At 42.7% G+C, this 26891-nt stretch overlaps 1 protein-coding gene across 1 annotated transcript; it reads left to right on the forward strand.

Moving 5' to 3' along the window:
* Positions 1-26890, forward strand: camk1db (calcium/calmodulin-dependent protein kinase 1Db). Its single transcript, XM_085168565.1, has 11 exons — positions 1-787; positions 12196-12327; positions 14433-14507; positions 17507-17645; positions 18264-18390; positions 18646-18721; positions 20141-20253; positions 22174-22252; positions 22974-23061; positions 23224-23386; positions 24913-26890. Exons 1-11 carry the CDS (start codon positions 693-695, stop codon positions 25062-25064), a joined length of 1239 nt encoding a protein of 412 aa, XP_085024691.1. The 5' UTR covers positions 1-692; the 3' UTR covers positions 25065-26890.
* Position 26891: the final 1 nt, after the last annotated feature.

The raw sequence follows: 26891 nt of genomic DNA on the forward strand, positions 1-26891 counted from the left end.
CACCCAGACGCAGAAATACAGACTTGTGTTAACTGTGACAATCTATTTTTGCCGCACAGACGGACGCTGATACCGATGACTCCAGGACTTTCCTGCGGGCCGGTGATTTGCTGCAATGCGAACACTTAAATCGCTTTCTGCGCTGTCAGATAGATAGGCGGGAGCAGCAACCTCCCACTCCTCCTATTGCTATAACAACCACAGGGCGGTCGGTGTGACTCGATGGCACAGCAGCTCGGATGCGACTGCCAAGTGTCATCCTTCTGCAAGTAGCCCGTCCTCTGCTCAAAGCATCGCCGCATGAACACTGACTGAATCCCGCCCGGGGTAGGAGGAGGAGGAGAGCCCGTGTTTCCCCCGTCACAGTGATCTGAGCACTGGGGAAGCTCAGGCTTGGGATCCGCTACGTCAAACAGATTAGTGAAATAACCTCTCGGAGTAGGACATACCTCCCCCCCACACCCCCTTTGGGTTTGCCTGACTGCATGCAAGGGCTCAGGAGGCAAGATAGACTGTGCTGACAGAAAGCCAGGAAGCCCTTGGCGAAATAGAGAAGTGCATTACTTTTCTTTTCTTTTTTTTTTTCCTGGGTTGGGTGAGACGACTGGTGATCCTCCGGCAGCCTCTTTCTCTCTTTCTCTCCGTCTCTCTCTCTCTCTCTTCTTCTTCTCCTCCCCCCACCCCTGCGCGAAATGGCGAAAGAAAACGGCGAGTCCAGCGATGGATCTTGGAAAAAGCATGTCGATGACATCAAGAAAATCTTTGACTTCAAGGAAGTCCTTGGGACGTGAGTAACGCGATACACGCAGGCTTTGCGGGCGACGGATAAAAACAACAACAGAAAACCAACAACTTTGTGTCCACTTGTGCAAATTGGTGTCAAGACAACAATGCCACAGTGTAGCGGTTTTGGCGGAAATGAGCGCTGACTGACAGCTGTTGAATGTGTGCTGAATTAACTGGTTGACGGTGACAGGCGCAGGCAGAAACTTACAGCCCGCCGATAGAGACGTTTTAAACCCAGACCTGGAGCCTGATGAGTTTATTGTTCTGTGTGTGTGTGTGTGTGTGTGTGTTGGGGGGGGAGAAGGGGATCTTAATCATGTGTGAAGTCAGACTCGCGTGATGCCCCCCCCCCTCGTTATGTCACGGTTCATTCAGAAACTACTGCGGCATGTTTCTGCTTTTATGTTTTTTCCCAGGACTGACGCGTGTATCCAGAGCTTTGTTAAGGCTGACATTTATTTATCGGCACAACTGTGACAAAGACAGCAGGGGCCTCTTTTGCATTACATGATGATGATGATGAAATCTGCTCCCCCAAATTAAGGGGGCCATCTGTGAGGACTTTAGTGGGTGTTGTGCCTTGATCTGTCGGCCTCTTGACTCTCTTCTCCAAACAGAGGGACGGATTTGAGCTGAGAAAGATCACGTCTGGGGTTTTATGGATCTGTGTCACTGTGGCAGATTCTTGTTTGTACAGTAAACTGTTGTGCTCTGGTTTGTGTGGACTTGTTTCTAGGGAAACCTCCCCTCCCCTCCCCTCCCCTCCCTACCCCACCCCACCCTCCACTCCCCCACTCCCCTCATCTTTGGCTGAACCTAGTCCCTTGCCCTTGGACCACAGAGCAGGCGAATTCCACAGTTTATTTTGGTCTGCTGTTAGTGCTGCCTGACTTCATGCCTTTTTCTTCTTTGAATAAGTCATGCAGCACAGACAGAAGAGCCCGAGTGAATGAGCGACAGGAGACAGCCAGAGCAGGTCGTGCTCACACGATCCAAGCAGCCTTGTGATAGACTGCTAGGTGCTATCACACGTTTAACAGAGTGCGGTTCTCGCTGCTCTGCTTTACCCCCCCCCCTCCTCCTCTTTCCTGAGAAGTAGTCATTGTGGTGGTGTTTATGTTGTTATGAGATGCTGAGGGATGGAGTCTCCCCAAGGAAACGTGTTTGTTTTCTTTAATTTAGCTGAAACTGGTGTCAAGCTGCACAGTAAAAAAAAACCAAAACAAAAGGTCACTTTCATAGGTCACTATGGTTATGTGGTTTGTTCTTCGGGGCATCGTCCCCTTGTGTAAACTTTGATTAGTCTGTATCCTATCATCATCCTCTCATTTTGGGGAAACTCTTGAGCTGTTCAGCGTGACTGCAGATCTGCTGTGCTTTGTTTTGTTTTGTTTTTTTCTGGCAGCATCATAAAATGCTGCTAGCATTTCTCTGAGATTGGTGATTCATAAAGCGCACTCAACACTTCAGCTGCTGGACTAAACAGTCAGACATTCCTACCTAGAGGCAATTCTGATTTTTCTTTTTTTTCACCCCCCCTAAGGCTTTCGTTTGTGTGTGAAGAGCCTCTGAATAAGACCAGTGAATCATCATCATCATCATCACTGAGACTTACTGTCCACACCATGGCCAGGTTGGAGGAACACACAACCCTCCGCCCACAACCCAGCACACATCTGCAGGGTTGGTTCGTCAGCACTCGGTTGTAATGGCACACACCGTACAGCGTGTACTCCTCCCGCCTGGCTGGCTGAATTCGAGTGAGGGCCATTTTTACTTGTTCCTACACGTCTTAATCAGGGAGTGGCTTGTTGTTGCACTCCGGGGTTCACAACAGGCCACCTGGGGCAGAAAAAAGCCCAGTGAGCTTGCAGCTTTGGCTGGGGATTAAAATAGAAGAGGAAGTGCTGCTGGTCGAAGGAGGGGACAGATTGTCTTCCTCTTCCTCCTCTTGCTCCACTTTTCAACTGTTGGTTCAGTTGTTGGGCTTCCAAATCGCTGTCCGAGAGGGATCATCCCTCTGGAAGTGTCCTGCTGCCAAAGAAAACATGGAAAGCTCATTAAAGAAATTACTGTGCTCTTGTTCTGATGTGCTTTTCACAAGTGTTTCCTTCTTATGTTACAATGGCAAACCTAAGAACCTGATGCATAGTAACATTGGACTAATGGCTATTCTGCCTGTTAAAGTTAATTTTACTGATCTTTAATCATGCATTTCATGCTTAGAGTGGATCTTTGCATTTTAACCGTGTCACCTTTATTCTTCGAAACGCTCTGAATGTGTTATCGTTCTCAAACGCACACCGCAATGATCACACCTCCTGAGATAAAGGAGGTGAATGTTTCTTTGCAACGACTGCCCGCATTGTTTCTGAGATGCTCGGATGGCCTCTTGCAAAGAAAGTTCACATCGGTGCGAACAAGACGAGAACAAAGAGACGAGATCCGAACAGTAGCTGGAGGCCAGAGCGGCTGATCAGATAGTGATAGGACTTTTAGAACAGGAAGCTTGTGGCCGCGACGCTATAATGGTCTTGGCCGCTCTTCTCTCCCAGCTCTTTTGTTGTTGTTGATTTAATGAGATCTTCACCACTGAAAGGTAGTCCTCATCACTTCAGCTCTGCTCGACTTTGGCCTAATTTTAGGCCCCTAAGCTGCTTGATAGCCTGTTGGAGCAAGTTAAGTAAGCTGACGTTACCCGAGTGCAGCTTCAGACATCCCAGTGGGCGAAGAGTTGTGAGTTTTGAAGTATTTGACTGAGATATTACTAACATACTAGAGTCTGACTGTCAGCACACTATTTTCCCCATTGTGTAAACATTTTAAGTCCATTATGCAAGATTTCTTGTATAAGTGAGTCTTATGTAAGATTCAGTGAGGTGAGACACTTCAGCAACCCGATAATTGGATTGTATTTAATGCCACAGATGAGTTTGGTATACATATTGTGTCTGTTACATAGTTTATTATCTTTAAAGCTTAAAATTTTGAACTTACTGTTAACACACCGGCCATATTTCTCTTCAGGTTGAGTTGCGTTTGTGTCCACTTGATGAACAGAGGCTTAATATTAACCCAAGTTTAATTGTTCTGTTTTGGTCTCCACCAGCAGCTTCCTCCTGACTTTATGAGAGACTTGAGAATGAACCCGTTCTTTTAAAGCAAGCCATTTTGGTAATGCTTATTAGGAGTTATTTGAGGACCCCTTTCTAAATGAATAGGGGTGAACCATAACTGTCGGGGGTCAATGGGATATAAAAACTGCATGTAGTAAATCTGTAGGTTCTCAGTCATCCAGGTGGTCTAAGGAGCAGGTTCTTAAACCCAGATAAGGTTTAAATACCTGGGACTCTCCAGCGTTTGGTTTTAGAACTGGAAAAAGTCTCTTGGATAAAAGATGAAATGTCTTCAAGAAATTTAAATTAGTCCAGTCACTTTCTTTTCAGGCTCCTTAGAGCTTGCATGTTTAGTAATTGTTTTCTGTGGGATGTCATCAGCTTCTCAGATCATTGTGCAGGAATTTTGGAGTTTTGTCCCCCTTGTCTGCTTCAGTTCATTGAGGTTTGTTGGCATTTATTTATGCACAGCTCTCTTAATGTCCTGTCACTGCATTTCAATGGGCTTGAGGTCTGGGCTTTGACTGGACCATTGCACCACCTTGATTCTTTTTGTTTTCAGCAGTTTTTCAGTCAAGCTTTGAAAACATGGCTTCACATTTCACTTTACAGTACTTTAGGATGCAGATGAGTTCATGGTTAACTCGGTGACTGCAACGTGCCCAAGTACTATGAAGGAAAACCCGACATGCAGAGGGTATTTCTCCAGTTCCCTGGATCCACTTACCTTAACCAGCTATGTGTGAAGCCAGTGTTATCAACTCGCTATGTTAACCTGGTTGTCCCGATTTAGATACGAGCAAGTTCACATGAAAGGGGTGGTGCTGGCATCATCTGACCAATCACATTTATTTGTTGTGATCGGTCTCCTTTTGTGTGTGTGTGTGTGTGTGTGTGTGTGTGTGTGTGTGTGTGTGTGTGTGTGTTTAAATGTTTTGGTCAGTAAGAGTGGAAAATAACTTTTATATTAATAAAAATTTATTCTGTTTGCCAACTGTGGGAGAATATGATGGATTATAATCTCGTTGGACCATTAGTTTTTATTCTTTCATCGAAAGCCCCAATGATGTTTAATGTTCTAATGGCATGTAAAGAATAAATACAAAAACAGAATTTAAATGTAGGCTTAGTCTACCTGTGATTGATATAAAGTCCAAAGGAACAAATAGGTGCCTTGATTCATCTATTAATGCATATTGAATAGCAAGACTGTTTACAGCTATTGGTAAAAAAAAAGTTGAAAAAGTCAAAGAAGAAAACAGCATCTAAGAATCTGTATTTATTACTGATGCTCATTTGGGAAACACAAAAACTTTAGACACTAATAAAAATCGATCTTGCTGCTGATTAGTGATGCTGATTTCCAGAGAATTGATTGGTCAGTAGTCGGTGATTTCATATCTATTGATTTTCAACTCCTTGAGCAGGCTAGGTTTGCAGAATAAGTTACTATGGGGGATGCACCCTAGTAAGAAATGATTGTTCTTTGTAAGTACAGAAAACCCCGGTAACCACAAAGTTACCTGGATAAGATATAATTCTGCTTTGTAGTACATGCCTCTGGTCCTGTGTTTGTAAAAGAAACCCAAATCATCACCCCTCCACCACCGTGCTTGACAGTTCATATGAGGTGTTTGTGCTGATATGCTTTGCTTTGATCTTCATTATGGCCAAAGATCTCCTGTTTGGTCTCATCTGTCCAAAGGACGTTGTTGCAGAAGTGATTGGTTCAGATGTAACTTTGCTAAGCTAACTTGTGCTTCTGAGAGAAGAAGCTTTGTCCTGTCAAGCCAGACTTGTTCTATCTTTTTTTAATCATATTGTCATAAACTTTAACATTTTACATGCTAACTGAGACCTGCAGATATTTGGCTTTTTTGCAGTTTTTTGAGCATTGCACGGTCTGATTTTTGGGTGAATTTGCTGGGACGTCCACTCCTGGGAAGACTTTGGATTGTGTTAATGCACACCTTAATGCTCCAGATCAGCAAACTGCCAGAACTTCTCCTTTTATAGAGGTTCTCCCGCTTGCTGATGATCAGTTAATCAAGTGTATTTGATTATCAGCTCTTGGCTGCTACTTACCCTATCAGTTCCCGTGGAAGCAGTAATGGTGTGCCTAGCACTTTCACAGGACTGCACAGAGCACTGCACACCTGTACTTCACTAAAGCAAATCTTCTAAAACATTATTTATTTCCCTACATTTTGTGGCTCAAATGCAGTCCAAAATGCTTTCTAACTACATCTGCTTTGAGTGTTTTGTGATGTGTTCTACATCCCACATTCTGAAATTGCAGTGTCAAAGTTGTCCTCACTTAGCTTCCAGTTTAGGAAAATTATCTTTTTTTTCTCTAAGTTTGACATTCATGAATAAACACCCATATTAAACTCAGCTGGCCTCTCACAGAGCCCCACTTGTTGGTTTTGAAGTGACTGTTGTTGCCTCTGTGCATTGATAATTCTCTGAAACAAGTTGGGTCCTTGAAAGCTGCATGAATGCCATGAAAGTGGAAGCTAGGCAACTAGGATGATAGAGGACCTTGGTTGCTCTGCCTGAAGAAGACTGTTTACCACTTCCCACCATCACTGCTGTTCTCCATCTACACTGACTGTGCACAGACATTTCCATTTGCATCCGTGGCACCTCTGACCGCAGTGAATGCCTGCACAGCCATGTTGTGTTATCCAGTGTACTCGGAGAGTTGGAAGGATACAAAGCTGCCCTGTATCAGAGCACAGGAAATGTAATTGCACTTATTAAAATAATTCAGCTGCTATCTGACAGACTGATCTGTGGTTTCAGACAAGATTATCTTGTGCTCTTGGGAAATATTTGGCAGAAACCTTTTTTTTTTTTTCAGCTCTTTGTGGGCACCAGTAGCTCTTAACAGCCTGTAAACTGACCATCGCTCTCTTTTTCATCATCAGTCCAGTGACCTCAAATTGCACATTACTGGAAAGTAGCCTGAGGTCCACAGGGTATTAGAATAATGGCTCCCAGCTCCAGTTGTAGGGACCTTAACAGCTGCTGGATTTCACTGGATGTATTAGTCGAGTTCGTTTAACAGGCAGAAAGCCATTTTTGGCTGGTTGGAGAGGAATCCCCCTCCTGCAGGGAATGTTTGATTTATTCTTCTGCAAACTGGCATTTCTTAAACCAGAACCCAACATTAAAATATTCAGCCTACTCTACTACAGACAATATTTGCATTTTTTTTCTATTACTAAAGTGCTAAATCTCTTCATTCAGTAAGTGGCAAACTCTTCTGTCAGTTGATTCAGCCAGATTAATTTTTGTTGAAAAACTGTTAATTTCTAGTTTATTCACAGGTCGACCTGCCAGTTGTGGTAATCTATGGTAAATGCCAGTTGGGTTCCACAGTGGTGGACGTCGGCCTTCAGACAACCCTCATGAACTCTGTTTCTGACATCAGTGGCCTGCTGGAGGTCATTTTGTAGTTCTCTGGCAGTACTGATCCAGTTTCTCTTTCCATAACGGAGCAAATACCGTTCCTGGTGATGGGTTAAGTACCTTCGGCCCTTTTCAGCTCTTCTTGAGTAACTACCTCTCCTGGAATCTCCTGCATGCTCTTGAGACTGTGCTGAGAGACACAGCAGACCTTCTGGCAATGGCACATATTGATATGCCATCTGGGTGGAGCTGAACTACCTAATAACACCAAAGCAGCTGAAACTGATTAACAACCCCCTCTGCTTAACTGACCAGATCAGTCCCAGAAGTTTGAAGTTTTAAAGGGACTGGATATATTTTGCAAGCTCACAGATGCAGCTTACACTCCATTAGTAGCACCAACCTCCATTAGATGAGTCCTACAGCTGCTGACAGTTCAGTGGTTTGCTTCAGGTCGTTTTTGTCATATCTGCATTTGCCAACCTCTCCTCACATCACACTTTCCTCTAAAAATTCTTGCTTTGTCATTGTTCCCTCAACTAAGCTTCAAACGTAGTGTGCCACATTCAGCTTCTAACTCACCTCGCCTGCAGAACATCCCAGAAGTTTGGTGGAACATTCATGTCCTTCCATTAACATAATTTCTATTCAGAATTTTATTTTCCCCCCTAATAATGGGATTTTTAACAAGTTGTAGAGATTTTTGCAGGTGCTTAGCTGTTACTTCGGGTTCTTTATCACCTCGTTCAGGATTACACGCTGTTCTCTTGGTGTGAGCTTTGCAGGACACCCACTCTTAGGGAGAGGAGTAACACTCCTGAATTTCCATTGTGGACACTTTGCCTTATTGTGGACTGATGAACAATTTAGGCTTTAGAAATTCTTGTGTAGTGTGTTCATTCTCTGTAATGCATTTTCAGGTCCTGTGAAAGTTTGTGTGCTCAAAGCCTGACTCATCTTTGTGGAGAAGCGTAATCACCAGACTTTCTATGGTTTCATTTATGGCTGAAGGGCACTACTTTATGTGTTCCACATAGACAATAAAAGTATGGTTATTTGCATGATTTGCATAATTGAGCCTCTGGTACTCATTGGGCCACAACTGGGTGATTTGACTTTTACCTGGATTTTCTTTTTTCTTCAGCCGATCCTTGCAGAGGCCAAAGTTTTGTCAGATTTTGGGGTTTGATAATGAGAGGAATGGTGTCTAAAGCAGGAAGTGGAAGGCTGTGTCCTTTTCACAATTTTCTAGTCACTATAGTTTAAAAAATTCAGACTGAGGAGCAAAATACCCAGCTGAGCAGATGATTGTGTGAAGCCTGATTTAAAAATAGTCTTTTGTGTAACTGCACAGTGATGATAGCAGATTTTGAGGGATTGTGGCTGAAAATTTGTAAAATTACATGTTGAATTAAGCCACCATTGTAGCAGTTTAGCCTTCTGTGAGAAAATGTTGTATCCTACAAGCCTGACTTTAGATTTTGGTTTCCAGTCTTAATGAGGGAGCCCACAAGGTTTCCCTGAACTGATTTCGAACTCGACTCAGGTTTCATCATCGCTTCTGTGTCTGATTTAAAGGTGTTGCCTCACTTTTCAGGAGTGACTTTAGGTATTACCTTACCTGGATTATCGACTTCTGACTCTTCCATCCCATATGTTGCGTAACTGCTCGCTCTAATGCATCTTACACAAGATGAATCAGTGTGATTACCCCGCAGTAACACAATGCAGGCACCGTCTGTGAATATCAGTAAGCAAGGCTCGGTTGTCAAAGCCCACCACCTCCTCCATGAAAGTACTTCCTCCGTCAAAATTGCCCCGCATTTTTATAATCGCCAAGAACAACCAGCTGAGGTCGTAGCCTAGAATTTATTTATTTTTCCTTCTAGATGAGATAGGAGGCTCGCTTTGCATCTGCATCTGCAGCATCAGCCTCTGGTTTCATACAGAGAGCAGCCCACATTTTGCGTTAGTCAGCCAGTTTGAGTTGGATATCTGCACATGGTGGTGTTGTGTGACTGCAGACTGTCACGCACAGCTCGTTCTGTCATCCAAGAGCGGCGAAACGGGGAGCTCTGTGGCTCTGGGAGGAACTTAAAATTCAGACATTATTCAGCCAAGTGAGTCAGTGTGCTGACTTGATTGTGCAGTCTTTGACACTGGGTCAGGAACAGTTTGCAGGCATACAGTCATTTTCATTGTGCGTAATAGATTGAGATAAGCTTCAATAAAGGGCCCAATTTCGATGACTCTTTCTCTCGTCACTTAGTGCTGCTCCCAAATGGCTGTTTAGTTAAGTTGCACTTTCGCTAATGATTATTGTCACTCCTCAGTTAATTATGCAGCTTATAAAATACTAAACTAATTCCACTTGCTAGATTGGAGTAGGTCAATTCTCAAATCTGAAACATGGAGCTTGAAAATATTCATCACTTTTGCTTTAATAGTTTTTTACTTAGCAAACTTAGTTTTTGTCTGATCATTTTAATTCTTGCATAACTGCATCCATGTGTATGCATGTGCACACGCAGTGTGTGGGCAGCAGCATTGCCATATGCATGCTTCTAGCAGAGATCACACGTATTATTTCCTGTGAATTATGAACTAATAGAATTAATTGAGTCAGAGCTTGCAGCACAGTTTGTCATGCTTCATGCATTGACATTGTAAGTTGTCATTCACAGGAAGTGATGTTGCTGCCTGTCAGTCTAGTGAGCAAGGGGGACCGAAACCATGTTATACACCCTTAACCATGCTCTCTCAGTGAGTTCACAGGCTTCCTGTGGTTTTCTTCATTGTGTTTCCTTTGCTGCAGAAAGCAGAACACATGCTCTGAAAAAACACGCTCGAGAGTTGCTTGTCAGGCGGCGCGTGGCGATGGCGGAGGAATTTTGCACTTCGAATGTCCGTACAGCTGTGGAAATTGGTGGCGTGTGCTGAATAAGAATGACGCCCATTGCCTTAATGGCAGCAGCAGCTGTGGTGGGAAGATAGTGCTGTAACAGGCCAGCAAGTAGTGCACCAACTCATTCACCTGCACAAGCCCTTGAATTTGCATATGGTCCCACATCATATGTCAGAATGAGGTCAAGTCAGAAGGGCGCACGCTTCCAGCCTTCACCGTTCTGTTTGCGGTGAGTGGGCTCCACCTCATCACACCTGGAGCATGGCTTTGCAACCAAGTAGTGTGCGTTTGCCCACACAGGCCTCTGTTTGTGTACCACGATACTGACTGACCCTCCCCCCTCTGTAAAAGGGAGGGATGGGGGATTAGCGTGGATTTGATGGCCATGGTGGGACTTACTGCAGCCAGTGGCGCTGAGTTTACAGCCTGTTGGGAGGTGGTGATTACACTATGAAAACATAATGGAGCCTTTGATGTTAGTCGCACTGGGTTTAGGAACACTGTAGATCATCACGTTCCTGCAGAAGTCTAAATTAAGCGTTAGTGATCCAGTGATCCTTGAGAGAAACATTTATTTCCTGGGTTGACGCTTCGCCAGCTGTAGCAGCTCCTCCTTGGTAGCCTGGTTGTAATAAATGGTGTGGATATTTTTCTTTCTGTGAAGCATTTTTTGTTTCCATCTATAGCTGGAACTGTTTTCTTGCATATTTTGAAACATACTATGCTTTGTTGGAGGTTTTTGAAGCAGCTGTAACAACAATTTAGTACTTGAAGAACTAAACTGTTGTCAGGCGGACTTGGACTCTCCGTCTCAGACATGCCTGGGCTTGTTTCGTTATTGCCTGCATGTAGATGGATTTTGTTGCTAAACTTGGTATTGTTGCAGACAACATGATGTGGCACAGCCCTACTGGCCGTGGTACTTTAGTAGTAGTCATTTATCATTCAGATGCCTCTCCAGGAAGGAGCTCATCCTGCAGGTTGCACAGACTCCAGTTCCTTTATCTTGAATTGCAGCTGGTGTCTGTGGTCTTTACTGTGCTCTGGATCTGCTGCCAGAATCTTGTGGTGGAGACCCGTTCTCACCAACCGAGAACTGACCAATACTCTAACATTACAATAAGAACAACATGTAAAAGCACGTAGAAACCAGAAAAGTGTATAATATAGATATACTTGCAAGAGGAAGTCCTAATGTCTGCTCCTTCAGATGTAAAAGGAACACACAAGAAGTAACATAAATATTTCAAACTATTTTGGGCTTAAATGTGATGGTTGATTTTGCAACTTGAGTAAAAGAAACTCAGTAATTTTGGCATAATGAGTCTTCTTATAATAATTACATGATATATTATAGCACCACCGTTTTGAATAATAATTCCTCTGTGTTATCTTTTAATCCTAATGAAAGATATCAGAGTTGTAAGACTGTGTGATAATCAATAATCTGCCTTTTAGATCAAAAATAAGCCTAGCTCACGTGACCCAGTAAATCTTTAAGAGCTTGACATCGAACCATCCTGAAGGTGTGCAATAAAAACAAGGAAAAAAGTCACCACGCTTCCTGCTCAGCAAGCTTTATTATCTATGTGGTATCATGGCAACAGATACAGATTGCTTGAGCAAATATTCCCCTAATTTGGTATTTGTTTTTAAAGGCGCTCACGTATGGAAGCAGATGGCAGAGGAAGACACGCTATCTGCCATCCTAAATGGGTGTTTTTTTCAGAGGTTTTAAAAGTGTTTGCTGTGCTTTTGGCTGCGCGCAAGCGTCAAGCGTACGCCAGCACAGAAGGCTGCTGGCCATAGTCGGGGACTTGGCCAGTTCTCAGTAAATATTCCCAATATGCTGTTTGTGTACTCTGGCCTGTGTGCCTCTGAGTGCCCCCTATCTACTCACTGATGATGTGTCAATATTGTCTGAGCGCATATAAAGCAGGACTCTTTCTCTTTTTCTGTCTTGCTTTCTTCCAGCGGTGCGTTTTCTGAAGTGGTGATGGCTCGGGAGAAGGCCACGGGGAAGATGGTTGCAATCAAGTGTATCCCGAAAAAAGCGCTCAAGGGGAAGGAGACGAGCATTGAAAACGAAATTGCCGTCCTAAGGAAGTAGGTACCTCACATAGGCTGCATGTAAAAGTGCCAGAAGTGACCGTATTTGGATGATGGGGTGCCCTAGTTATCAGCTAATGCTTCCAAGCTCGTGAGAAGACTGCACATTGCACAGATACAGAGACTTGCTAATCTGGAAAAGAACCTGACTCATAAAGTAGAATTTCATGCACCAGAACTGGAGCACAGACCTCAGGACAGTGCAATCACTGAGACTGTATAAAAAAGACAGCAGACTTGGGTTAGGGTTGGGAGCAGAGTGTATACAGAGGACGAACCGCTAGCTATGACAGGGGGGACATTTGAGTCAAGACACTTTGCTATTCCACAAAGCTGAAAATATCTTCTAGATTGCAGAGGCAAAGCAGGGGGCGAACAGGAGAGAGATGTTGTTTAGGTGCAGAAGTGAATTAATGAGCTCACCACACACTAGAACAGCTAACTGTGAGCGCACAACGTCCTCAACACATTTCATTTGTTTTGCAATTTTCAGCGGTTTAAAAGTAGCTGTAGAAGCTGGAGCTGCACAGGCCCATCAGCTCACTCATGCTTGTTACCATGATTGCTGCACATTGCTACTGTTAACCAAATAATTAAATTAAACTTGCACGGCAGTAACTTATCAGGAGATGGATGTTTAAGTTTTTCATTATTGCCAAACTGTATTGATTAGTGTAAGCATAATAATAGAATTCAGCTGAATGAACAGTAGGGGCCACCAAACCAGGTCTTCACGGCCCTCTACGAACTTGCTCTGTCCCCATAAAAATCTCAGCTAGAGCCGCCTCGCGCTAATGCCATCAAGTTTCAAAACACCAAGATGGTGTTCATAAAATGTTAAGCAGTCACCAGTGGGTAATTTCATCATGACTGTGGCCATCTTTTATATACAGTCTATGCTTACAATCCACACACACACAAAAATATTTGACAGACGGTGCCCTTAATAAACAAAAACCCTTTTATCTCAAGCTAACATTGCTGAACTCCAAGTCAGTGAAACCTGGCAGAATCTGTTAAATTGTTTTTACTGTGCCATGTTTATCTCTGATTTAAAGTTTGGTATTTTAACTTCACTGAATGATGAAGCGAGACTCAAGTGGCCTTTCGAGGAACTTTGTTGACCCAGCTGCAGGGTTGTTTAGCTAGGTTTGTGTCATCCTCTGGGGAAACCTGTTTCTCTCTCTCTGCAACCCTGAGCTGGTTTATTCAGTCTCAGTTTATTTAACAGTCATTGTCGGGCTTAAGTGACTTCCTCACCTAATCCCATCTATCGATTTATTTTGCGTGTACACACATAGACACACACCCACACACCTACAGGGTATGATAGGATTGCTCTGACACCAGGTGACACTCCATCCTCCTCCAGGGCCTGATGGGTAATTGCAGCAAGAAGCTCAGTTATCACTCACTCTTGAAGTGAGTGCCTGGTTACAGTTGCTATCCTTTGACTTCCTCCCCCCCCCCCCCCCCCCCCCCCCCCGCCCCCCCTCCCTGTCATGGTTACGCATCCATTTTCCTTCCCGTCCTCTTACCCTTTACTCGTCTGTGTTAGTCTAACAGGCCTCAAACTGAAACCTCATTTTCATTCTGGACTTTGAAAAGGAGAGAAGTTGTGAAGATTGTTTGGTCCTTTGAGATCTCCCCGCCTCCTCTTTTTCCACCCCCACACTGGCCCTTCTGAAGATGCTCTGTCATCTGTGTATCACCTTGCCTTTGCACACTTTTTTTTCCTATCTTGGTTACCTGGACACAGGCTCTCCCAGCATCTGTGTTATTTTCTTCAGGTGCTCCCGCTAACAGGGGTTGCCGTTCATGACTCATCGCTCCGTGTCATCTAAGAATCCCCACACTCACTGCCATTTACAATTTTTTTTTCTTTTATTTCCCCCACCCTGTATGAACAATACATTACACTAGGTTCATTTTTCGTAACTGTGGACATGCACACATTCTGTAATGGAAAGCAAAAAGGGCTTTCAGTCGACAGGGCATCATTTTAACCAAAGAAAAGTCTAATTAGACCTCATTTGTAGCCTGTGCTGAAATGAACAGAAGCTGACAGCAAGCAAAGTGAATTTTCTTTTCTCCCTCTGCAGGATAAAGCATGAGAATATAGTGGCTCTGGAGGACATCTATGAGAGCTCAAACCACCTGTACCTCATAATGCAGCTGTAAGTACATCAAGCCACCACTTTGTTTAGGTCAGCTCTTTGCTTTCCATTTGGCTTGTCATTTTGATAATGTGGTTTTTTGTTGCATTGTTTTTTTGCTTGAGTAAGTGTCTTTAATATCCTTGAGACATCTATGCTGCAGTAAATGCAGCAATGCTTTAAAGAGACAGGAGTCCATTTTTGTAAGAGTAGTGCAATTTAAAAAAACAACAACTAACAAGTATGTTTCTATGCAGTCCTTTAGGTCACATTTGTGTTTCTTGCAGAGATAATAATCAGTATATTGTTGACATTCCCTTATATGTTCAGTAAACATGAAGCTGAGCCCACGAGTTATCTTGGCTTGGCAGACTGGAAACACTTGGGAACAGCTAGCTTGGCTTAACTTTAGAGGTAAAAAAAAAAGCATGAGCTTTTACAAAGATTTTACAAGGAGCTACATGCTTATAATGGACACTACTGAATTTTATTTTTAAGAAAGAAACAAATATCACAGATAATGTGATAGCTGTGCATAGATCCACAGGCTGTATATGAAAGATGGACGTAACCACAGTGACAGCTGATCTGCTGGTTAGTGAAGTGCCTTTTTCAGACCTTGTGCTGAGGATCGACCTTGTTGCCATATTAGTGTTTTTGAAATCGGATGGTGGCTATAGACCAGGGGTGGGCAATCTCAGTCCACGAGGGCCGGTGTCCCTGCAGGTTTTAGAAGTGTCCTCGAACCAACACAGCTGATTTAAATGGCTAAATTAGCTCCTCAACATGTCTTGAAGTTCTCCAGAGGCCTGGTAAAGAACTAATCATGTGATTCAGGTGTGTTGACCCGAGGTGAGATCTAAAACCTGCAGGGACACCGGCCCTCGTGGACTGAGATTGCCCACCCCTGCTATAGACTGTATATAAAAGATGGGCATAGTCACTGTTTTGTAACATCAGCATTGCCATATGGGATACTTGCGTGCTATTGATTTATTTATTTTGGAGCTAAACAATACGATATTTGAATGAGAGGACAGCGGTGTCATGTAAGGCAGGGGTCTCCAACTCCAGGCCTCAAGGACCAGTGTCCTGCAGGCTTTAGATATCAGCCTGGGTCAGCACACCTGACTCAAATGATTATTGCATTAACAGGCCTCTGGAGAACTTCAGGACATGTTGAGGAGGTAATTTAGCCATTTAAATCAGCTGTGTTGGATTAAGGACACATCTAAAACCTGCAGGACACCAGCCCTTGAGGCCTGGAGTTGGACACCCCTGATGTAAGGGAAGCAGGTTTGGTGGGTGTATCTCATGGCAGGAGATACTTGCTAACAAATGCTAAGTAGTGGACTGATAAGCTATTACTGTTTTATTCACCAAAACTGGGCCCACTGACTTGACTTTTGGATTCAGTCTCAAGTGAAGTTTTTGCATTTTTGCAGTAGCTTCTGAGGGTATAACAAACAAGGGATAACTCATGTTTACATTGTAGCACAGCCTGCTATATTGTCCTCTTTGTCTCTAACAGGGACAGTGATTTTCAGAATGAACATGTGAAACTAGCTACTGAGACGCCAGACTCGCCAGGAAAGGGTTTACTGGGGCTGTAGATCAAATGAACAGTAGGCTTATTTTCTCATAGACCTTTATGCAGACTTCTAACCAAAGAAGTCACTAACTGCTAGCCTCCTCAAAAAAATTGCACTTCTGCCATCACTTCTCAGACCTTTAAGCTGCATTTCCCCCCCCATTTTTCCATGTTGTTGTCATGAATGAATTACTTAATAAGATTTATCGTGTTTATTGTCGAGTACGGCTGTTTCCACAGCTGTTTAAGTTCACTGTGCAGCTAAGAATCACTTTTAGGGGACAGACGAGAGGATGGTATCAGTCTTCTTATCCAAATGTCTACAAGAAAGATGATCAATTTATCCTTATAGCAACAATGAGGAGCACATGCATAGCTGTCTGTGGAGTGAAGTTGTGGAATAAAATGCACTCTGCAGAAATTCTTCTTTGCCATTATGCGGTTTTCCTGCAAACTGCACGTCTTCATGATTTCTGACACCTTTTCCCCTGCCCGGATAATTTCACAGCATTTGTGAGTGATGCACCAGCAATTTAGCCATCCATTACCCGGCCTCTTTGTATCTCTCAAAGGTGCTTAGTGTTTCCGAAGTCTCACTTACGTAAATCTTATTGGTAGCACTATATGAAAGCACATATTCTTAACTTAATATGAGTCAGTGTTTTTGGTGGGAGTTTTGCCTTTTGTAGCTGCAGTTTAAAGTCATTGAGAATAGCTGGTTCATCAGTTTCAAACAATAATAAATGACTGCTGCATAATGAGTCATCATAGATAGAATTAAAAAAGAAGGTATTTTAGAACTTTAGCAGTATTTCATAGCCTCAAATTAGATCATTTCATGCAGATGAAGCAAACAAGAAGACACCTAATTTTAGCTTCCTTTCCTTCCTTCTTACAGGTTGTTGTGTTTTTATAAGTTGTTTATTTTAATCAAATAAAAAAACTAGTACATTGGGAAGTGACTAAAGGCTAAACAAATTTAAACTGCAGGCATAAATTGGATTATACAAGAAGTGACTAAACTATAGCAATGCATGCAAGGAGCTTCAGCAGAGATTTAGAGGAAATCCCTGAGGGTGAACTTCAACAGGAAGGCTGTTTGAGCGATCCGGAGTGTTGGTTTGGAGATTTTCTTGCAGGCTGAGTGCAGGTACAAATAAGTAAAGAAGTCCACACTTTTCCTGTGCAAGGGCCCTTTCAGTCACTGCTGCATGTAAGGTGTGCAGCAGCGTCAAGGGGAAAATGCAAGCAGGCAAGAATTTGTGGTGTTAAAATGAAATATCAAATTAGAAAGAGCAAACAGTGATACATAAAATGAAAAACAGTAATGCGTTTAATCTTTCTTTGCCTTACGCCTGCTTTTTGTAAAGCACTGCAAATACAGTTTTATGTAACCTTTCCCTCTGCTGTTGTGTGCGTGGACTGACAGGGTGTCTGGAGGCGAGCTGTTTGACCGCATTGTAGAAAAGGGCTTCTACACAGAGATGGATGCCAGTCGGCTCATTCGGCAAGTTTTGGACGCAGTCAACTATTTGCACTCCATGGGCATAGTACACAGAGATCTAAAGGTACTGCGGTATTTGATATTCATAGTCAAACTTCTTTTTTGTTGTTGTTGGTGTTGATGAGCTGACTGCACTTTTAGTGCTTAACCAGGAAACCTCTTCAGTCACCCTGTAAGGAGGAAATCCCCGCTGTTCAACCTGTGCGAGTGCTATTATACTCAGTACTCATGACCCACAAAGGTTAAATGTCAGGGATTTTCCTTTTCTGAAAAACCGTCAGAGCTTCCTGGATGTCACATTTTGCCTGACATCTTAATGTCTTGGTGACTAACATCAGTCTAATCAGAAGAATCTGATTATCATCTGGTGGCTGCCTTCCACCAACCACTCAAGTTAATGTTTACATCCATGTGTGTCCAGACTTGACCTTTTAGATGTAAAATGTTGCGGCTTTATGATTTAATCCTTTTAGATGTAAAATGTTGCGGCTTTATGATTTAATCCAATTAGAGACTGTGTAAAAAGTTGTTAAAAAGAGCTTAAGTAATGTCTTTCGTAGCAAAATGTAGACAGAGAACTGCCACAGCTGCTGCCAGCGCACACATGACATGACTTCTAACTAAACGCAGACAGACATGCGAATGCATAGGTTTTAGCTTTTCTCTTCTTTTATGTTTTCAGCCTGAGAACTTGCTGTATTTCAGTCCTCACGACGATTCAAAGATCATGATCAGTGACTTTGGCCTGTCAAAGATGGAGGGAACAGGTGGCGTGATGGCCACCGCCTGTGGGACGCCAGGATACGTCGGTGAGGATGCCCTCTGACGCCCTGGCTTTGCTGAAAACTTACTCAGAGACAATTAGATGGCCTCGCTGGCTGAACGTGACCTAATTTAATCTGCCAGTAGCCGCAGGTTAACCTTAGCCATCTGCTTCAGGCACTCCACCAAATATTCACATTGTCCTCCAGCCTCTGTGGCGTCGTGCATGCAGAAAACTGCTAGCATTGCTTTACTGCATAAATATATATGATGTTTTTAAAAAGAACGTTTTATCGTTGCAGCTCCTGAAGTTTTAGCACAGAAGCCTTACAGTAAAGCTGTGGACTGCTGGTCTATTGGGGTCATCGCTTATATTCTGTGAGTAATCATTTTAAAATTCTGCCTTAGTTCACATACAGGGCAGCATGCTTTTCCTTTGTTTCTGTCCTATTAAACACACGGTCAAACTTCCAAATAAAGAGGTAAAAGTATGAGAAAGGGAATCAGCTTGTGATTCACAGCTTTGTTGTTTTTCTACTTCCTACTTTTTTTTAATTTATTCATTTATCATTTCTATGTAAGGAAATCTGCAACAGTCATGGGATACCCAGCAAGTAGACAGAGCCTATTTATGGACCACAACACCAAAAGCTGCATCTCCCCTAAAGTGTGCTCATGGGAGATTCCTTGACAAATAGGAGTGAATGGAACGAAATGGCTAAAAATGATTATTTACTGTCAGCATAAAATCTGTAGAGATTTTTGCAAACAAAGCCCCTCTAGTGAAGTCCCTGAATTAAAAAAAAAAAAAAAGAAGAAGCTTTGAGCTGTAAATAAGCATAATAAGCCCCCATTTAAACAGAAACTCTTTATTCAGATCAGAAACCGAGCGGAAAACCTCAGTGAGATTAAAAACCTCTTTGCTCAAAGTGTCCTGATTAAGAAAGGGAGATATATTAGTGAGCAAACACAATGAAATAGATAATAAGATTAAAAATTAAAGATAAACGGTCTCTCTAGTCATGCAGTCAGCTGATCTATTAGGATGTACTGTGCGCAGTAATGCTACGAGCTAAATGCCAGGAAGCCAGTATTTTTAAGCAGATCAAAAATTGGACAAAGTTGAAAAGCGGTTAAGCGATTTAACTAAGTTATTAGGAATCACCTCTGTACTGCCCGGATCTCTGAAGTGGTTGCAGGCTGACTATTGGTGCCATTTCTTGACCTTGTGTATGTAAAATTATAAAACAAGTGCAATTGGGGACAATTAGGATTTCATATCTTAAGAAAAGTAATAAAGTGCAGTACATAAAAGCAGTCTAAACAGCTGCTCTTCCTATAATTCAGAGTCTGGAAGGCTTTCAGTAGAAAGTGTTACACAAAGCCGCCAACCTAATTATGCAAAGTGGCGTCGATCCCTGGTGTAATGATCTTTTCCTTAAGTGCAGCAAATTTTAAGGTCATTAAGTGTTTCTGATGTTAACAAAAGACGCTTCTGCCTGATGTTTTCTGTAGAAAAAAGTTTAGTAATAATAATAATAATGCAAAAATTCCCAATCATGTTGCACATGTGTAATTTCAATGCCCGCACCGTCTGTGCCTCTGACTGTTCTCTCTCTGTATTCATGTGCTCGCCATAATCCCTCGGAGGCGCCTCTTGTTGCGTGCTATGCGAAAAATCAAACTGCTTGTAAATGAGATTGGACCACAGCAAATCCTTTTAGATTTGGGTTAAAGTTTGATGATGGCTTTCACACTGGCCGGCGTTGTGTAATCGCACCCTCTTCATCTTTTCAGGCTTTGTGGTTATCCTCCTTTCTACGATGAGAACGATTCGAAGCTGTTTGAGCAGATCCTCAAGGCAGACTATGAGTTTGACGCGCCGTATTGGGACGACATATCTGACTCTGGTGAGTTTTAGCTGTCAGTCTTTGTGTTGGAGGGAAATATGGTAACATTTCTATTTCATGAATCCTGTACTTTACTTAGAAATTTTATGTCGAAGAAATAACTAGACCATGATTAGCCAAATCCAAAAATGTAAATTGTGTCACTAAATAGAAGAAATGATAGCATCACACAGTGGCCTCAGTTTCCTGTTCTTAGCTGACTGCTGTGGTCTTCTGCTGCTGTAGCTCATCTGCTACAAGATGCTCAATTCAGAGATGCTCTTGTGCGCACCTTGGTTGTAACAACGAGTTATTTCAGTTGCTGTTTCCTTCCCTCAAAGCACAGTACAGTGAGTTCACTGTACTCAAACGGTCTTCACAGTCACTGTATATCAGTGCAGCAGAGGACGTTTGGGGTGCAGTGGAATAGATTCACATCATAGATGTACAGCTGACCAATCTGAAGCAGCTGTGTGATGCTATCATGTCAATATGAATCAAAATCTCTGAGAGATGTCTCCAGCACCTTGATGAACCTGTGCTGCGAAGACTTAAAGCAATTCTGAAGGCAAAAGGGCATCCAACCAGATACCTAAGAAAGTGGCCACTAAGTGTATATATCAAAATTGGCCACCTTTAGGTTCTGTGTGTGTTTTGAAGTCCAGAGTTTTCAGTTTTTATATTTTTGTCTGTTGAAACTGGGTGTAATGATAATTTGAAAGGTGTGTTGAGCTTGTTAGCTAATGTTAGCACAAGCTGGCTAGTTTCCTTGCCGAGGTGTATTTGTGAAATCAGCTGGGATGCTAGCGACAGTCTTAGAACAAAAAGGAATCTACTCTAAGAACTGTACTTTCATGGGCCCATTCCCAAACTGTGAGACTATGAAGGATTTCCATCTTTGTGTTTTCATTGATTCACTTTAATCTACAGACACTTTGCTTTGTACATGTACATTGTAAATTTGTAGAAGCTTTACTCCCTCTATAGAAAAGACGTATAAAACAAATTAAAAGCCTTTTGTCATTAAGTGACTTCTTGCAGCCACCTTGCAGTAACTTTACAGCTCTCCAGGGGGCCACGGCACATAATTTTGGAAATGCTTCCCTTGCATGCCTTAGTGCATCTTATCTCTGAACAAGCAATATGTGGATCTGACAGAGACACCCACATTGCTGCACACTCGTATGGTAGCAGTATGTTAGCCACAGGGTAGCCATCTGGGTAGCCAGATAATAAAGAATACCCTGCTTGTTATTGTTTACTTTATTTTACTCTAAATGGGACATAAATGAGCAGTGTCTATGGACGGCATGAAAGTGGGGATTGAGACAAGAGACTCATTAGGAAAGCATTTAATGAGGGCTTAAATCATGAGGAAAAAAGGAGGCTGCTAAGCAAAGGGCAGAAATCACTAAGAAGACACTGCATGTTCATGCCGGCCCGGCTTAAAGCATCATCATCTCTTTTGACTCTAATGTGGGTCATTATTTACTAAATGAACATCACGTTGAGTTCAGTAAGACTTAAAACTACTGAAAGAAATCATAGACTGATGAGGGTAGTGTTTACTGAGGTCATAAACCAAGTGAGACAGAAGTTCATTTTTCCCATAGCCCTCCATATATTTAGACTTCTTTTCACTGCCATCTGTTGGGCATTAGAAAGAATGCAGGCTTGGGACCCATTCGCTATTAATACTCTAATGGTTGTCGACTAATAATAATACTTAATTGGAGACTTCAACTCTGAATTTATTGTGTAGTTTTGGTTTCTTTTATCTATTTAATTACATGCGTTTTGTCTAAAATTGTATTAATATCATATAAATTCGCTTATCCAGTTCAGGTCGCGGGAGGAGTTGGAGCCTGTTACTGAATGATATAGTTTTTTTTTCTCAGCTGGATGAACTTTTGACTTCTTGTTTTTTAATTCTCTCCTCAGCCAAAGACTTCATCAGCTGCCTAATGGAGAAGGATCCAGAGAAGAGATTTACTTGCGATCAGGCCCTTCAGCACCCCTGGTGAGAAACTGACTGTCGCCACACTGCGTCCCATCCAGACAATCACAGGGAACCACACATCTCGGTGCGATTACACAGCAGTGTTACGCAGATTGCCGGGCTTACGCATTTATCACGGAGTGCTCGTCCTCCCACTGTCATCTGTCACCATGGCTTCGAGCCGCGAGTCCACCTCTGCTCGGCATCGCCGGCCCTCGGAGAGAAATCTGCTGAATAAATGGCTGCCAATTAGTGGCTGGTGTCGTGAAGGATCCTCGAAGAATGTGGACTCTAATGAACAATTGGGATGTCTTCCCAGGCCCGCATCAGAGCTTAACGAGAAAAATGGCGTGGGCTGCTGTCTCCAGCTGAGGTGGCCAATAAGTCCTTTAGCCAGCGATGCATATTTTCTGGGTTTTGGGCAGGTGGTCCCTCTGATATAAATATGTGGCTTGTGACACCGGTAACAGGTGTCGTAACGGAGAGAAATGACTTTCATTGACGATATTTCGTGCTGAGATATTGTGATGAATGAGGCAGAACGTGATACGGTGTGCGAGCACCTGCTGAAACATCGCCCCATCAATCATGACGTTTTTGCTGAATGGAAAAAAATCATGGCAGCAAATTGGAAAACAGCATGAGGATTTTACACATACAAATATAAGTCCTCTGGGTAATGCTGTTTTGGTTTGTGTGTATTGTCTTTTATATTTGATCTGTTTTTTTGTTTTGTTTTCAGGATTGCTGGAGACACTGCCCTGTGTAAGAACATACACGAGTCAGTGAGTCGACAGATGAGGAAAAACTTTGCCAAAAGCAAATGGAGGGTGAGACTTCGTTTTTCTCAGTTGTTCAATATCATAAAAGAAAAAAACACGATATTCTAATATTTTCTCTTTTTAGGGGGAAAAAAAAAGTCATGGAGTCGTTTGTCTTTCTACAGAAATCTGTCTTGGTTACTCTTGTCTGATTACGACATCTCTTCACAGCAAGCCTTTAACGCCACCGCTGTGATCCGCCACATGAGACGCCTGCAGCTGGGCACCAGCTTTGGCAGCAGCGTCTCCAGCTCCAGCTCCGTGTCCAGCTCTCAGAGCCGAGGTCCAGCCAAGAGCCAGTCTGTGGACTGCGCCCCGCTCTCCCTGGAGGACTGTGAGTGACATTTCACACACGACCACATCTCAGTTTTAGCGCCACGCTCAGCGCAGCCTTTTCACTCTCCTGCCCACTTCATTAAGCTAAATGACAACTGTTTAACAAGCTCTCGTCAGTCTAAATGGAGTTTAACATGTGAAATGTGGTCCTAATTTAATTTTTTTGTTGAATTTAGTTTGATGTCAGTGCCTAAGGCACTGTGCAAAAGTCTTGAGCCACCACCCCTCATTTCTTTCTATTTTCCTAACAAGGAGTGATTTTGAAAGTGGTCTTGAGCATTAGCTCTCCAGGCTTTCTGAAAGCCTTTCAGAGTTTTTATTTGGATATTTGGACTCTTTACTCAGTCTGAAAGGCATGTTCTTAAGAAACTGAAAAAAAAATCCACCAAAGACCGGACACAGGAACTTCGGTTGATCAGCCCAGTGCTCGCTGAAGCATCAGAAATGGTCTCGGTAGAAGAGTGACTGTTAAGAAACCATATCTAAGGGAGGGAAACAGACAGAAAAGGCTGATGTATTCCACATTATACAAGTACTGGACTGAAAATCAGTGGCAACAGGTCAGATTAATCCAAATGTAACATTTTTGGTTCAAATGGTCATCAGTAATTAGAGGTACAACAGTATGGTTCCTCCAAATTCTTCAACTTCACCTCAAATCACCAGCTAGTTATTTGAAACTTAGACACAACAGGACAATGAGCCTAAACACGCATCAAAACTAGTGTAAAGACAGCTAACGTTAAACTTCTAGAATGGCTTTCCTGAATCCTCGACCTCAATCATATTGAAAATTTGTGGACTAAGGAAACCAACCTATTTAAATGATCTCCGTCAATTGTGCAAAGAAGAGTGGTTCAGCATCCAGCCAGCGTGTACCACAAGCTTGCTGATGGCTACCAAAAGTAGAAAAATATAGAGAAATGCAGAATGTCTTAAGACTTTTGCACGTTATTATAAAAATTATCCACTTTTACAAAAACACATTCTTGACAAAGGGGGGAAAAAAATCAATACGGCTTCTCAAATGTGAGGATTTTATTTTTTAAATTAAAAGCTAAGAAAAATAACCAGCAGGAACGCTGTCAGTTGAATCACTCTGCTGTAATGCACAACATGAAAGTGTTGGCAATGTTTTTACCATTTATGTGATTCAGGATCAAATAAAGACTTAAGTAGCCATAAAAAGGCAGAAGCTGAATAAACTGATGGGTTCTTATTGGCGTACAGAGAGGCTCACAAACACTGTTTCTCTGAACCATCTGTAGATCTGTTTTTCAAGGGCGGTTTCCACAAAAATCAGCTGCACTGTGGGTTATGATTAACATGTATAGATGACTAAATAATCCAGTATTTACAATATTTTAATATTTATTCGTTTAACGTACAACTACAGGGTTCAATTGTTACAGGAGATCTAGCAAGCAGTTGTGGTCGTGCTCATTATTATTTGTTGGCAACTTTCTTTATCTTAGAGTTAATGGCATGTGATTCATTGGTGAAGGAAATCTTTTTCTCCCACAGGTCACCCTATAGATCCTCTGCCATGTGCTGCTAAAGCGTACCATCAGGACTCAGATGCCCCTTCTCCCACTCGAGAGGAGCCACCAGCGGCGGCCGAGCCCCCCAGGCCACGACCCTCCACTGTTACCGTCATCCACACGGGGACTAAATGACGCCAGGTTCCGCGGGAGGTGAGCTGGGAGACCACGGAGCTTTGAGACTTGGGTGGGTAAAGAAGAAAAAAAAAAACCCATCCCAGGCCTCGTGATTCAGTGTCGTTACCCAGTTTGCCCGTCCCGCCACCTCCCATCAGTTTCTGCCAAAACGAAAAACAAAGAAACGGGAGGAATTTAAGGAGCGCTGGCTCAGCTCCATTTGGATCAGCACAGCTTCCCCCTCTGCTTCCCTTCACATTGTCATTTAGACCTGGAAGTACAGAGGTGGGGTGAAGGGAGCCTCTCGACCGAAGGTGTGAATGTGTGGAGGCCGTGCTCAGCCTGGATCAGTGCTGCCTGGCAGATAAAAGAGCGTCTGATCTTGGAAGTGCCACACTAAAGGAAACTCTTTATTGAAGCTGCTGTCTTTTCTGTTGTTTTGGGACGGGACCTTCCACTGTATGCCTTGTGTCGATGTCCTGCCTGGAGCTGCTGAGTGGAGTTGTGTTATGCAAGTGAAATATAAGCTTCAAGCTGTGGTTACTAATTGTGACATCATCTGCACTCTGAACTTTCTCGTTTTTTTTCTGGCTCACGGCATCGTAAACTCCTGACGGTAGTGATGTTGTTCCTTTTTAGCTTTTCAGTGTGTGGACGTGAAGCAGGACGGTGTGTTATCAATCATGGCGGCGATCGCTGAGAGGACTAGTGCATTGCACTAATGTATTGGAATATTTATTTTCTTATAATACGTTATGAATTTTTGTAAGAATATCAGTCACAGAATCATGTAAATGTGTTATTAAATCAAGTTGCCGAATTGTACGATACAGTATCTACTAGTTGTTAGTTTGTAATTGCTGTTTTATTTGATGACTTGATTGACGTGACTGTGAAGTCCTCTTTGACCACACGAAGGCGACCACGCGTTGTTGCTCTGTGACCAGTTCTCAGGGATCTGCAGGGACGTGAAGGTGAAGCTGACCAAACTCCAAGTGATCAAGCTCTGCTGTTTCAATGAACATGGTGAGGTTATTCCTTTAAAATACTGCATATTGTTCTGATGTGCCAGAGATGTTTCCTTTCTTTTAAAGCAGTCTTGCCAAATAGTTTCTTTTTCTCCCTTTAAAAACCTGGAATCATATTTGGATGTAAAGAAAGTGTTGACCAGTGACGTGTGAATTTATGTCTGTAGTTTAAAAAAAGAAAAAAAGAAAAAAATTACAAATGAATGCGAATGTATTCAGGAGTCGAGACCAATCCAATCAGTGGTGTCCAGTTGAGTAGTTGAAATATCGTGCTCTGCTTCCGCTCGTGAAGTGGCTGGTCTGAAAACGGCTCACTCACTCTGTGTTTAATCACTGTGCTTTCATACCAGCCTGTTGAATTTAGCAGAAAGACTCTTTCTCCTTCTCTCCCTTACCACTCGCTCTCTGCAGACTTTCACAGAGAGCAGTGAAGGCATCCGTCTTTGTATTTTTCTCTGTGGTAACCACTGGATTTTTACCAGCTCAATATGAAAGGAGAAAAGAAAGAAACCCTTCACGACGGCATCTCCAGTTTTGAGGGTTTTGCAATCTTGAATTATCCCAAAAAAGAGAAGAAAATGTGGTGAATATCAAAATGGACTTTGAGCTTTTAGTTACTGTAAATACAAATCTCAACAAGCTTTGGGTTGTGTTTATTTTGGTCTTCCCTATATTTCCCACCACTTCTCCTGGATCGGCAAAAGAAAGCAAATTATAAAGCACTGGAAGTCCCTCAGTATGCATGTATTACATATTATTACTGAAATGTGCTTTGGAGTTGTAGAGATTTGTGCATTAAAAAGAAGCTTGTTTGCAT

The sequence above is a fragment of the Neolamprologus multifasciatus genome, chromosome 7 (genome assembly GCF_963576455.1).
Source record: "Neolamprologus multifasciatus chromosome 7, fNeoMul1.2, whole genome shotgun sequence".
NCBI lineage: Eukaryota > Metazoa > Chordata > Actinopteri > Cichliformes > Cichlidae > Neolamprologus > Neolamprologus multifasciatus.